We start from the raw sequence: 12780 nt of genomic DNA, 5'->3' as shown, positions 1-12780 counted from the left end.
ACTAGCACCTATTTCCAGACCATTTATAACCAAACCATCCACTATTTCTGTCCGATGTACTAACCGGTCAAAGGAACGACTGAGGGACATGGTCCTGTTGGTCTGGATCTCCCGGGTGAGGTGCCACAGCACTGTGAAGCGGTGTAGTGCTTCCAGCCTTACTGCCTGAGGAAAGCAAACATACAAAACTTTCACTTATTTGCTCAACTTGTCACATCGTCCATCGGGCGCATTTGCATGATGAGCTAGTAAACTGTAACATGTCATAAAGAGATAAAAATGTAAATATGTGAAAGAAAAAAAATGCAGCGAAGCAGGTCCGCAGGCACAGATACCTTGTCCTTGTGCAGCAGCGCCTGGCAGATGATGTCCTCACAGATGGATGCTGATGGAGCCAAACAGTGCAGCCTGCAGAACAGTTCCACACAGGAAATGTGCTGCTCTCGCCTCTCCGTGTCCAGCTGACTCCACAGCACCCGAGACACCCTCTGAGTAAAAACGAGCAAAAAGAATCCAAAAATACATGATAATAAGAAAAAAGAAGAAGAAATCACAAATCAAAAAGACCAAATTCATCTCAAACGTGCTGATGATATGGTGATTAGACTGAATTTCATTCAAAGAGTCCATGAGGGTAGCTCCTTGAATTATCTGTTGATTACAGATAGTTAGCACAGTTTTGTATTTTGTAATGAGTTCAAGTTATATCTGTTTCAGTTTTATTTTTAGTCTTAATTCTTATTGTACGGAAGACATATGTCAGAGGCAAATCCGTACGAGTATATACATTTAAAAACCACGTAATTGTTTTGAAAGCAGTTGACCCTCAGTCTTGTACACATTCAAAGCCTCAATAAACACATCCATCAGTGAATCATCGGGCAAGCAGTAATTATGCAGTGTGATAGAAATTAATACATTTCTGTGATACTGCTGAGATCCATGACGGTGAATTGCCTCACAGTTTAAAAAAAAAAAGGAGGTTGATAAGAACCTGGCTTAGAGAAACAGAGCACAGAAAACTCGAGTACCTGGGACTCTAACATAAGAAAGAAATACAGCCTGCAGTGTTGACAAGTAATGAAAACAGAAATGGACTGGCATTCATACTGAACCTTTCTAGTCACTCAGCTTTAGACTACAAGCTACCCATACATTCACACAGTGCTTTATTATATGCACTTCTACCTCACATCCATAGCTAGTTTGACTCAATGACCTAATAGCCTAACAAGCATGTCTTTGGACTGCAAGAGGACGCCAGCATACACAGGAAACCCACACAGGCACAGGAAAAGCTCTTGCTGACTAAAGTACTTGCACCTAGAAGCTTCTTGCTACATTACTGACCCTGCAACATCACTCTGTACTGGGCAGTCTGGCTACTGGCTTGCATTTAGGCAGCTTAGAAACAAATGAACACGTGTAATTTATTATTAGTTTATCCAATTATCTCATTCAAATCCAGCAGATTTCTTGAAGGCAGTTTATTCTCTTAACTCTAAGTTTTCCTTCACATTTCCTCGTCTTACCACAGCTGCCCTTACAGAGATTTTGGTAGCTAATAATAAACACTTTGCATCAACTTGAAAGATGTTGGTGTAGCTTAAAAACACATGCAAATTAATAAAATAATAATAATCATTATTATTAATTAATTCAATCTTATCTTACTAAATCTTACATTGTTTTATTTGACTCACGGCATGGATTTGGAATACATTTCATTACTTTTGCGATTTTATTTATTTATAAATTTGCCTTTTTAATTGTTTAATAATACTTTTACTGCTGAGGATCTTTCATCTGTTTCTCTACAGTCTTATAATGTAAATCAGCCCATTTACACCAAGTTAGAACAAGATTCAAATGAATGAAAACCTAACCTGATAGAAGTCGGTGCCCTCCTCTATGGTGCGTAGCAGGGCAGGGTAGATGGGTGGCACAGTGACCATCTGCAGCCGCCCACTCAGTGGGTTAGACTCAGAGCTCTGGTAGCGTCTCTGCTTGTCCTGAATAACCAGTGTTAAGGATTGGGAGTGGTTGATCAGTTCCAGTAGGGAAGCCACTGCAGTGTGCTGGATGCTGTAGTCTCTGGACAGGCAGCACAGCGTCATTAAGGACCTCAGCCACACTGGGAGGCTGTCCACTTGATAACCTGATGAAAAAGAAGAGTTGTTAGTCACTTATCCCTCTTTGCAGGATAACTGACAGCGGTATTAACACACACATCTATGCGCTGACCTGTGTGACCAAACATATCTGTGTGGAAAGCTAGAGTCTCCTCTTCACTTAGGTAAATGGGGAAGGTAGTGCACTCCAGCAGAAGGTGGCAGGTGGCGATGAAGGCCTGTCGACAGGCCTCAGAGATCTCTGCCTTGCCGCGGGGCATATAACCAGCTGACCAGTCCAGGTGCCCCGAATGCCTGTGATCCCTTTTCTTCTCAGCAGAGGCTGCTGAGACCCGGGTGTCAGAAGAGGAACGGGATTTACGTTTATTTGGCGTGAACAGCTCCGTCAGTTTGTCTTTGATTTCACGCCCACCCACATTCACCATCAAAGACTTCTGATCTACAGAGGAAGCACGTAGGTCAGGATGAGGCTCTTCAATTGGTCCCCTGACATCCTCCACTTGCACCAACAAGTATCTGCGAATATTTAGAAATCACAGTTAATAAAAGCGGCCCATGATGATCATTTAGACTACAACCGGCTCAGATGTTCACCTTGTGGTTATGAAGGCCAGGATGTCCTGCAGACACTGGGCCATGGTGTCTATACTGCCCCCCCTTCTCCACACTCCTTCGCCTTCTTTGAAAACTCCATTCTCCTCAGTCCCCATCGTGACCCCTGGTGGCAGGTGCTGCTCTGAGGGTGAGGCGCTGATGCCTAATCCGCTGTCCTCAGACCTGAGTGTTGGGAAAGCACTGTTTGCTGTCTCTGCCTCAACGCCTCCATCTCTGTTTATCTCTTCATCCTCGTGATTCCCGTCGGCCTGACCGGGGGAGCCGCTTTTCTCTCCTTCATTCTCTTTATCCTAGACAGAGTATAACTGACATGATGAGGTACAGTCAAACTTCACACGGTGTAATTTTTAAAGAGACACATCTTGGATGCCAAACCTGAGTCTCTGCGCATTCCTCTTTCAGTGACTGTAACTCCGTCTCCTCTGCCTGCGCCCCTGCCTCAACATCCATGTAAGCCACAGGCATCTGGATCTTACTGAGGACTTTGAAGCATGCGCGCAGTCCCTGTGTGACGTCTTCCAGGCAAACAGCATCAATGTGACTGCACAGGGTTCGCAGCATGGTGCCCAGCATCTCAGGAAGATAATGTGACTGGATGTCTGCATGGAGCTCCTGTTGCAAAGAAGAAACATGATGATTGTGCTGTTTATGAATGGGTGTATGCGCGAGACTGACTTGCGATTGCTTTTTCTGTGACTTTCTGGCAAATAATCCAATCAGTTCTAAAATACCGACTGGCTGATGCTGACTCTGATCTAAAATGCAGATCACATCTCCCTGAGCTGTTGACGACAGCCTTCACAGAGATAGATCAGCAATGATGTGCAGATGTTTGTGACATTTACTAGAGGAAGAACATCAAGCAGGAAAATGATGAGGCTGGACATCTCTGAGACGGAGGGAGCGGGATGACTGCGGTCCTGTTCAGGAGGCGTTGGTGGGTCATCCTTGTTGCTAGAGTAGAGCGAGAAACGACGATCCTTGTAAGGTGATGTTTGACAGCAAACAAGAAATCTTCACATACACGCTGCATATAATCTTGGCACTAGTTATTTGTTTGACTCAGCCTTTAGCTTTTTAGAATTTCCCATGCAAGAATTCGGTGTCATCCTCGTACCCGAGAGAGGCGCAGAAGCGTCGAGTCATGTACTCCCAGAGATATTCGCTGTTCATGGAACTCACGAGCATGTTCACCGTCTTTATGATTTCTGATGCATTCTTATTCTCTTTTATCTTACTGTGGAGGGAAAACACAAGAAAGCATGTTTTTGGATTCATCTCGGCGTTTGACGTTTTGTCACATGCTCTTTAATCAGTAGTGAACATGCAGTTCATGTGTTTTACCATTTACTGCTCTTACCTAGCTAGCTGGTTGCCTGAGAGTCCTGAGCTGGTGATGGTTTCCTCTCCCAGCATTTCTCGACAGTAGCTGTAGAAAGCTCGGACCACCTCCAACAACACACGGCTCAAGACAGGCGGACCTGAGGAGAAATATGACTATTATCAAATAAGTGGTTGATAAAGTAATTCAGACTTTTGACGTTTTTGTGTACTGCACACATGCTGCTTACCTATCTCCGGTTTATCGAGCAGGCTGATAATGATGCGAAAGGGCCTGAGGTAACTAGTCACATTTTCCGGGTCACTATTCACATCCTTCTGTTTGAGGATGTTAATCAGAGCCTGAAGTCAGAGACATAAACAAATGAGACTTTGAGAAACATGTGACAAACATCTATTGATGCACACTTTAAACAAGTGTACCTCACCTGTTCAAGTCATGTGAGAAAACGCAGACGCTTAACCGATGCATACCATTCTTTGATGAAGAGCACACATTTTATTGCTACTTAGTGAGAGGTTTGAACAACATGTGACCTGCAAATCAAGTCATGTCAGAGATACACCGCAGTATCTCTTACTCTTATTCTGTAACCCCTCGTTTCACTATATCTCGTTTTCATTTTCAATGAGATATGAACTGATCTTTTTCATTTGAAATTAAATAAGTTACACTGCTTAATATTCTCAGTATCCTCCTTTAGTTCCATTCCTCTTGAGAACACATGGGATGCAGTGAAAGATGCGACAAATGTGTAAATGCTATTTTTACTTCTAAGTATTCACCGTCTCACAAACCACAGCATGAGCAGATGTCCCACTTAGCTTCAATCTTTAATGCAAAATAATCTTAAAATGCATAACCAGAAAAACACAAAAAGGCCACTACAATGCAATCCTACTTGTCAGACTAAGAAAACGGTCTGTTTAGATGATGGACTCCTGCCTTCCTTTCAGTGGTGAAAACTCCAACACAGTTTCAGTCTCAGTTGTAACACTGACCTCAGCTGAAGTTTAGTACTGTAGTAGTCTGTTGCTTCGGGAAAGAGGTCTGGTGATCAATCTACTGTCACAGAACCTTAAGTGCTTGCTAATTTTTTTTTTATGATGAATCATATTTTTTTTATTTAAGTATTATTATTATTATTCACATTGTTAATTAATATCATTAATTTGTTCCAATGGAAGATAAAAATAAGCACAGGCAAGTACATGTACATGAATGTGCAAAAGTCTTGAGTCAGCCCCATTTCTTGATATTTTGCTTTGACTGTAAAAGCAATTCCCAAGAACTGCTTAAAACAGTGATGAAAAAACAAACAAACTGCCTTTCAAGCTCATTGTACACAGTCAATTTTTGTCCTTTATATTTTACTATATTTCCATGTATGGTTGCACATGCTTCAATAAATAACTGCACCCACTTCTCATTTTCCTACCAAAATATAAAGAAGTGAGGGGTGGCTCGTGACTTTATTAGTACTATACATCAGGCTAAGGGGAAATCACACCGAGTGAGACCTTCAACACATGCAAAAAACAACTTTGCTCCAAGTTTCACTACAGGAATCTCTGCGGTGTACCAGCAGAAGCAATTTGAAACTACTAAATCTCCATAAAACAGTCAACCAGCCACTCGTACTCATTTTTACTTCACTCTCATGAGCAACTTCTTCTCATTTATGGTCATTTTACAGTTTTGGTAAATACACTACACATCTGCTTTAATGCAGTTAGTTAAACAGAAGTTATGTGGAGGACTGACTCCATAAAAAACTGTTTAACACAAGATCTAACAGGCCAGTCAGTGACGGTTAGATGTAATTTGTGATATGGTTGAAACATCCACATCACCTGTTTCTTTTTGTTTACCCCCAACCTTTAGGTTAAGAAAACCAGCTACTTGATTCAGAAACATATACTTGATGTTTAAACTAAAAAGCAAACATGCATACAATATGTTTTTGTGTATTCTTGATGTTTTTTCTCTGCCTATTTGCTATTAAATACATTAGCTACCTTCACAAGGAAATCCCTGGAGTAGGTGCTGAAGTAAAATGCCGTATGCTCCTCCATGGTGGTGGAGAGCTCGGGATGTGGAGCCACCATTCCTCCTTTTATATCCGTCCCTGGAAACGACACGCATATATAGATGAGAAGTGTAAGTGAACCAGACAATTTTGCCAAACGGTGGTACGTATGAATTTTCACTCTGGTATATTCTGATGACAAGGACCTAGAAGCCAGGCGTAGAGGCGTCTGTTGAGGGACATGTCTCTTCTGAGCAGCGTGAGTGAGGCTGCAGAGACGACTGTGATCATGTCTTCAAAGCTCAAAGCAATGGTGGGCTCTGCTGGGTTCTAGCCAACAACAGGAAGATGCACAGTTAGCCGAGTAACAACAAAAAAAGTCCTAATACTATAACAGTATTACCATAAACATGATACATGTGTTTTGGTATAGTCCGTCTTTGATTTGAGAGTCTGAAAAGTTGAAAGGGTGCAATTCACACTGCCGCCCCCCACTGCCCAACCCCAAATCGAATATATTTGTTTTTGCCTTACATTTGTGTTGATCATGAAAACATTCATTGATTGCAATGCTTGAAATTTTCAGCCAATGCTGGATCATGAGCACAAAGAGTATCATGTTTTACAGTTTAACTCAATTATTTCAACTTAATTATTTGTTAGGAAAAATAAAGCACTAAAATGCCAACATCCGATGGACTTTTTCCACAAGTGAACGGAGAATGAATACGACACAGACGCGTGCTTGCTGTGTTTAGATAACTGGATTAACTGACCGTCTCACCAGACTGTTAAGCACCGGTGCACAAAATGCTGTGATAATGAATAGAAACAAGACTGGTTATAAACAAATTGTTTTCTTTGGACATAAAACTGGAAACGGGTCTTAGATTAGGATAATAAATGCACTTAGTTTGCTTAGTGTTAAAGATATAAAGTAAAAAAACAAAAGAAAACACAAGGAGTGCCTACCAGGCATGTTGCAAATGGGAAAAAGTAGAGCAGGATTTCAAGTGTGTTCCTCTGCACCAAGGCATTTGAATCTTGCAGAGATAGACAAAGTGACTTCACCTGTAAACAGAAAGAAGTTCAGACATTCGATAGCATGAATTGTAAAAAACAAAAGGGAAGAAAAGTGACATGAATTGTTCCCATAAGTAAGGATTTCATGTGCAGAGGCACTCACCACTACGCGCTGATCGTAGCCTAGCATGTACGCTTGTTGGCTCAGTGAGGCCATTCGGTCAAAATGTGTGACTATAAAGACGGAGGCAGGCAGCCGCACCATAGGGGTGACCAGCATGCTCCCCCACAGGGCACCATAGAAGACCTGCTGACCCACGAGCAGTGACAACTTGACCAGCAGAGCATCGGTCCTTGACAGCAGAAGGGCACAAAGTGGAGATGACTCAGTGACACGCACAAAGCAACACGTACAATTATAAATCTATATTTCTACATTGCCGTCAGTGATGTCACGTCAGTGTTGTTGTCAGTGCTGACCAATGATATCCACTGACTGAGTATAGAAAGAATGATTAGTCAGGACACGGTCCTGTGGAGCCCAGTGACTCACAACATAATTTTCACTTGTGAAACTTTTGCCGCAAGTTAAGTCCTGAATAATTTTTGACTGTTTTTCCTGTCTACATCCAGTGCTGTGTACATTAGTGCAAAACAAACAATAAAAAAGGCATTTATGGTTAGACTAAAGCTGAAATGTTGACAATGCATGTCTGAGTGAGCAAACAGAAAAACGGTAAAGTGAGGACTCGCTCTACTGCATTAGGTCAGCTGAGAAGCAAACGTGTTATGAAGGCATGCATAAACAGCAAACTTGAATGACTTAAATTTTATACACCACTTTCAGCATTCCTGCCATTTTTGGATCAGTACCTAAAGATTTATTTATTTGTTTTTCATGACCCGTGCTGGATTTGGTCCACTGTATCGGGACGGTGACCACGTTCAGCCTGAATCTCACGTTGCAGAAAAGGAGAGGGTCACAGGTATCCATATAAAATTGTGAGTGGTTAGTGATGATTGTGTTGGTGCGGCCAGAAAACTGAACAGGATGCAGGATGGATGAATTGCAAATTTGTTCCTAAAGAGGGATCAGACTGGAACTTCCAGGCAGTGATCCAAATGTAGCAGGAGCGCTGGGAGCGGTGATCAGCTGCACATGGAGGCAAATTTCTAAGGAACAACAACCAAACTTAAATCATATACGGGGTTCTTTTTCATTTTTTTCAAAACTGTATAATTGTAAAATATTTGATAGCATCTCATAAATAATACCAGAATTATACTAAAGCCCCTCCCTTATTCACAGGGCTCGCCACGGCGGCCAGATCTGGATGGCTTGTTTGTTAGATGCATGCTGTTCCATTTTAAAAGCAAAATGTGTAGCACAACAAACACCAAGAAAAACCCTGAAAATGCAAATGTCTTTGTTTCTTCAGAGGTGCAAAGAGATGTCTTGCATTTCTACTTTCATCTTCGGATTTGGTGAACTTGTAGGTACTAACAGCATACGTGGAATTCAGTCATAATAAACTGGCTTTTTATGCTACGTACCTGTCGTAGACCTCCAGTCCTTCCTCCAGGCCTGGTAGGAGACCTGTTATGAAAGCCTGAAGACTGGGCAGCAAAGCCTTCTGCAGAGGGAGATAGTAACGCTCATACAGCGTCAGCAGGACGGGCTTTACTGCCATGGCTGCGTGGGCCAAAAGTGGGAACAATCCTGAACTAAAAAGCACAAAAACACACAGGCTCAAGTAAACTTATGAACTCTTTGTTTTTCTTTAAGCATCAAAGGTTTGGTTTTTCTACCTGTAAATGAACAGATCCTTGGCTAGCCATTTTGTTCCAATGATTTTGAAAATGACCTCATAGGTCTCCAGAGCCTTGAGGTGTACACCGCTGGGCAGGGCCGGGTGTAAACACTGAGCCAGACGCTTCCCTATGATCAGCCTCTTGGGCAGGAGGGAGTATCGCAGATTAGTCTGTAGGGCCTGTTTCAAATGCAGAGAAAATAATAAGAAAACTCTTTAGATGACGGCGAAAAACCGTTAAGAGGAAATGTGAGAACCTGTCAAAACACGACAACTAAACTAAACCCCCCCACAGATTACACTTCAGTGCTTAAAGTCATTTACAGTTTTAAATCAATCAGGTAAATTTCTCCCTCGCATTCCAACTGTTCGACATCGGCACACACAGACACTCCAAAGTCAACATCTTGCTGTACTGAAAAAAAGGACAGTGGCTCATTTATTACTAGTTATAAAGCTGTTAAATACATAGGGAGAGTTTTTATGTGGGAAATGAGAACTAATGCATAACTATAGGGAACTGAAAGACAGGCACCAGCGGTGAACCAAAAATGTCAACACCAGGAAGACATGGAAAAAAAGAGCTAAAAGCATGTCATCTCTGCACATTCAGACTGTACCTTATTGAGCTTTCCCAGGGATGAGATGAGATCTGCCCACTCACTCGAAGACTCGAAGTTTCGCAGCGCTTTCTCGATGACTGCCGCATAGCTACGATAACGGTAGTCATTCTGAAGTTCCAACTCCTCAGGATCCATGATACTTTAGTCTGATCCCAGCATCATCAGCATAATATCTCTGGTAAAAATGGCAAATGAGAGTTTTTGAGGGAAAAAACTCAAAAAACAAAAAAACAGTAGCAGCATAAATGTGTGTGAAACCTGCTGGATGTCCTCAGCCTCTGAGGCTTGTTTATTCCAAATAAAATTATCCAATTAGCTCTGTTCACTGACATACACGAGCTCTGAGGCAAAGGAGACAAATGCCCTCATTCATGACTGCTCGGTGTTTGGCTGTCTGACCTGTCTCTCAGTCTGAGGAGGACGACTCTTTCTAACACGAACTGTGCAGCCCTGCGAGCACAGCCGCAGAAAAACAAGCAAAGAGCTGAGCTTAAAAACACACAAAGAGATACACTTTGCATCTCTCTTGTCTACAGGAAAATTTAGAACAGCATTAATTGATTTTTGGGCCTCTGGGAAGCAAAAAATAATAATTTAAAAACAATTTAAAAAAATGGGGCAACATTGCAGCTCGCTTAGCTTTTAGGTTCAGCAGAGAAAACTTGCTAGCAAACAGTGGCCTGCAGACACAAAGGAAGATTAAGATTTTTTTTTTTTTAAAGAGTTTGATTTTGGACCACCGGTTGAATAAATGCACTGAAACCGTGTTTCAGTTTCCACCAACTTTTGAGGGAAATGTCTGGCCCTTAAGTTGATTAATGCTCCACCGGTAAAGCCCAGTTATTACCTGCTTTGTTTTTGCGGTAAAGACAGTTGCTTGTGAATACGTGTGCATATTATGTATTCAAATATAGCTAAACAAAGGAATGGGTGGGGGAGCAGGAAGGCAGGATTAGAGAAGCACGGGCATCTGGACTCCCTGTGGCTGATCTAAGAGGGCTTTACCACTGTAAACACCGTCCCGAGCACATGCTCAGGACGACAGTTCATTCACGGGGAAAATCACATGCCATTTGGCAAATTTATAACCTACAAAAATTTAGGAATTGATTGAAAGAATTCAAATCTAATAAAAGACAAAATGTTAAAGCCTACCAATACAACTCTGCCTAGGACACCAGTGAAAAATAGACAAACCCAGCTCTAGACTGAGTGAGGATGTGAAAGAGTTGAGGTTATTTCATGTCCAGAGGAGGCGGTGATCAACTGAGACCTTGCTTTTTCATATCGTCCTGACAACGAGCCTACTCATTTATGTCCTATGTAATTGACGTTTGATTTTGGTCTATATCTTTTGACTTATTTGAGCCACCCTACTAAGTCCTGATGTACTAAATAGAGGACACTCTGGGCTTTCCATTGATATCTCGTGTGTTTGGGTGGCTTCTTTTAGCTCCAAAGAGGAAGGAAATCACAGAAAACGTTCAATGGGAAGATTCCCCTTTCCTCGGTTCTCAGGAGGATATGGGCATATTATATTTTGGCTTTTCTTCACGTCATTGTGATCAGTGAAGTGTTTTACACGTTGTTGGACAAAAGAGTCTTCACTTTGTTAGGCTATTAAATAAACCCACTGCCCCATATTTACATTTAATTTCTGAAAATAAAGAATAAAAACTTTTTAAAAGGCTCTTCTTTGAACATTTAGCAAATTTAAAAAGAAAAAAGTACACACAACAGACAAAACAGAAAAACACAGGCCTCTCCACAAAGCTGTGTAGGCTAACTGGCTGGTAGATTTGAAAAATGAGTAAACATTATCCTACATATACAATTATTGGTGTCATCCTTAAGTTTTGGCCTTCCAAAGAAAAAAAAAAACCTGGTTGGTGATTTTTACAATTAGCTTAATAAAGCTAAAAATGCATTTCTTTTTTAAACAGCAAAAAACAAACAAAACCCAAATTTTTCAATTGAACCTTTTTTGGTCTCTTTAAAAATACTCTTGGATGAAACTGGTGAATTCATCTATCCATCCATGCTCCTCATCTTATCCAATTCAGGGTTGCACGGTGGGGAATCACCATCTTTTCCAAGATGCCGCATGAGAAACTGGGTGTATGAGCTCACCTTATCAGTGTGGCCCTCCACAATAGTCCCAGTTTCTCATGAAGCCCCTTCGCAAAATTGGTCCTGATAGATCACCACTCAGCCACAGGGCTAACACAGAGACAGACAACCATTCTGTTGTCCATATTCACATCTGCAGCTAATTTAGAGTCATCAGTTAGCCTAACATAAGAGTGTTTGGACTGTGGAGGGAGAACATGCAAACACAAACCAGCGTCTACATGTTATTGTGTACTGTAATTTGGGAACAGTGACAAAAATATGTGGAATGGAGTATTAAAAAGACTGAAGTCACTGCAGCCATTTTCTGCGCTTCTCGTCTGAGCTTTTTGTGGTCTTCAATGTTTGTTTGTTTTTTAAACTCTTCCTCTTCTATGTGAACCTTGCTGTCACTCCGTTTCCTGTTCAAACTTTTCAAATAACTGTAATTCGACCTGTTCATTAGATCATCTTGGTGGAATGGAATTCAGGAATGCACTGTCCTTGTGCATTCCCACAATTCCCTCCCTCTGCATGGCTAAAACATTATGCAAAGTGCCCCCAGCATAGAATCTTACATTAGTCGAATGTCATGCAAAAAGTGGTGACACGCTTTAAATACATAAAGTGTCCTGCAGTGGTGCCAGGTTTGCTAAATGACCCCAGACATCGTCATTTCTGTAGTGCGGATTCTTACTGCTGGTCATAAAAGCATCATTGTGCACATCTGTGACTAAAAAATACAGGCCGATCATGTATTAATCTAAAAAAAAAAAAAAAGGTCACATCTTCTTTTTGTGTGTGTGTGTGTTTTAACTGTAATGTGCATTGAATATTAAAGAAGAGCCGGTTCAAAAATACCCAGAGCATCCATGCACGGGTGTGTATGTGTGATCAATGACACGTGCATGTGACACATGTTAGCTCTGTTCACAAAGAGTTTTCTTGACCTACGGACCAGCACCACAGCAACTATGAGGTTAGACAGTCTTTCATCAAGGCTTACTTGCAAAACCAGCACTGTTTGTAAAATCCAGGCTTTCCTCCCTGTCATGGGTGGATTGGACTGCTGATATGTTTCAAAGTGGGGGGTGTT

General features: G+C 41.6%; 1 protein-coding gene across 2 annotated transcripts in view; it reads right to left on the bottom strand.

Moving 5' to 3' along the window:
- Positions 1-12780, bottom strand: part of dop1b (DOP1 leucine zipper like protein B) — a 36601-nt gene that overhangs the window by 12193 nt on the left and 11628 nt on the right. For both annotated transcript variants that reach the window (XM_082508702.1, XM_082508701.1), the window contains exons 2-18: positions 9573-9750; positions 8951-9132; positions 8696-8866; positions 7305-7494; positions 7091-7189; positions 6325-6448; positions 6108-6217; positions 4319-4430; positions 4108-4228; positions 3865-3984; positions 3593-3701; positions 3123-3359; positions 2727-3037; positions 2245-2648; positions 1887-2158; positions 336-488; positions 65-165 (exon numbers count right to left, since the gene is read on the bottom strand). In XM_082508702.1, coding sequence (XP_082364828.1) covers positions 65-165; positions 336-488; positions 1887-2158; positions 2245-2648; positions 2727-3037; positions 3123-3359; positions 3593-3701; positions 3865-3984; positions 4108-4228; positions 4319-4430; positions 6108-6217; positions 6325-6448; positions 7091-7189; positions 7305-7494; positions 8696-8866; positions 8951-9132; positions 9573-9710 — 2954 coding nt within the window. In that variant the 5' untranslated portion in view covers positions 9711-9750. The remainder of the gene's footprint in view (positions 1-64; positions 166-335; positions 489-1886; positions 2159-2244; positions 2649-2726; positions 3038-3122; positions 3360-3592; positions 3702-3864; positions 3985-4107; positions 4229-4318; positions 4431-6107; positions 6218-6324; positions 6449-7090; positions 7190-7304; positions 7495-8695; positions 8867-8950; positions 9133-9572; positions 9751-12780) is intronic.

Source organism: Aulonocara stuartgranti, assembly GCF_965226115.1.
Source record: "Aulonocara stuartgranti genome assembly, chromosome: 16".
Taxonomy (NCBI): Eukaryota; Metazoa; Chordata; class Actinopteri; order Cichliformes; family Cichlidae; genus Aulonocara; species Aulonocara stuartgranti.
Note: the sequence above shows the minus strand (reverse complement) of the source record. Positions and strands in the feature narration are given on the sequence as shown.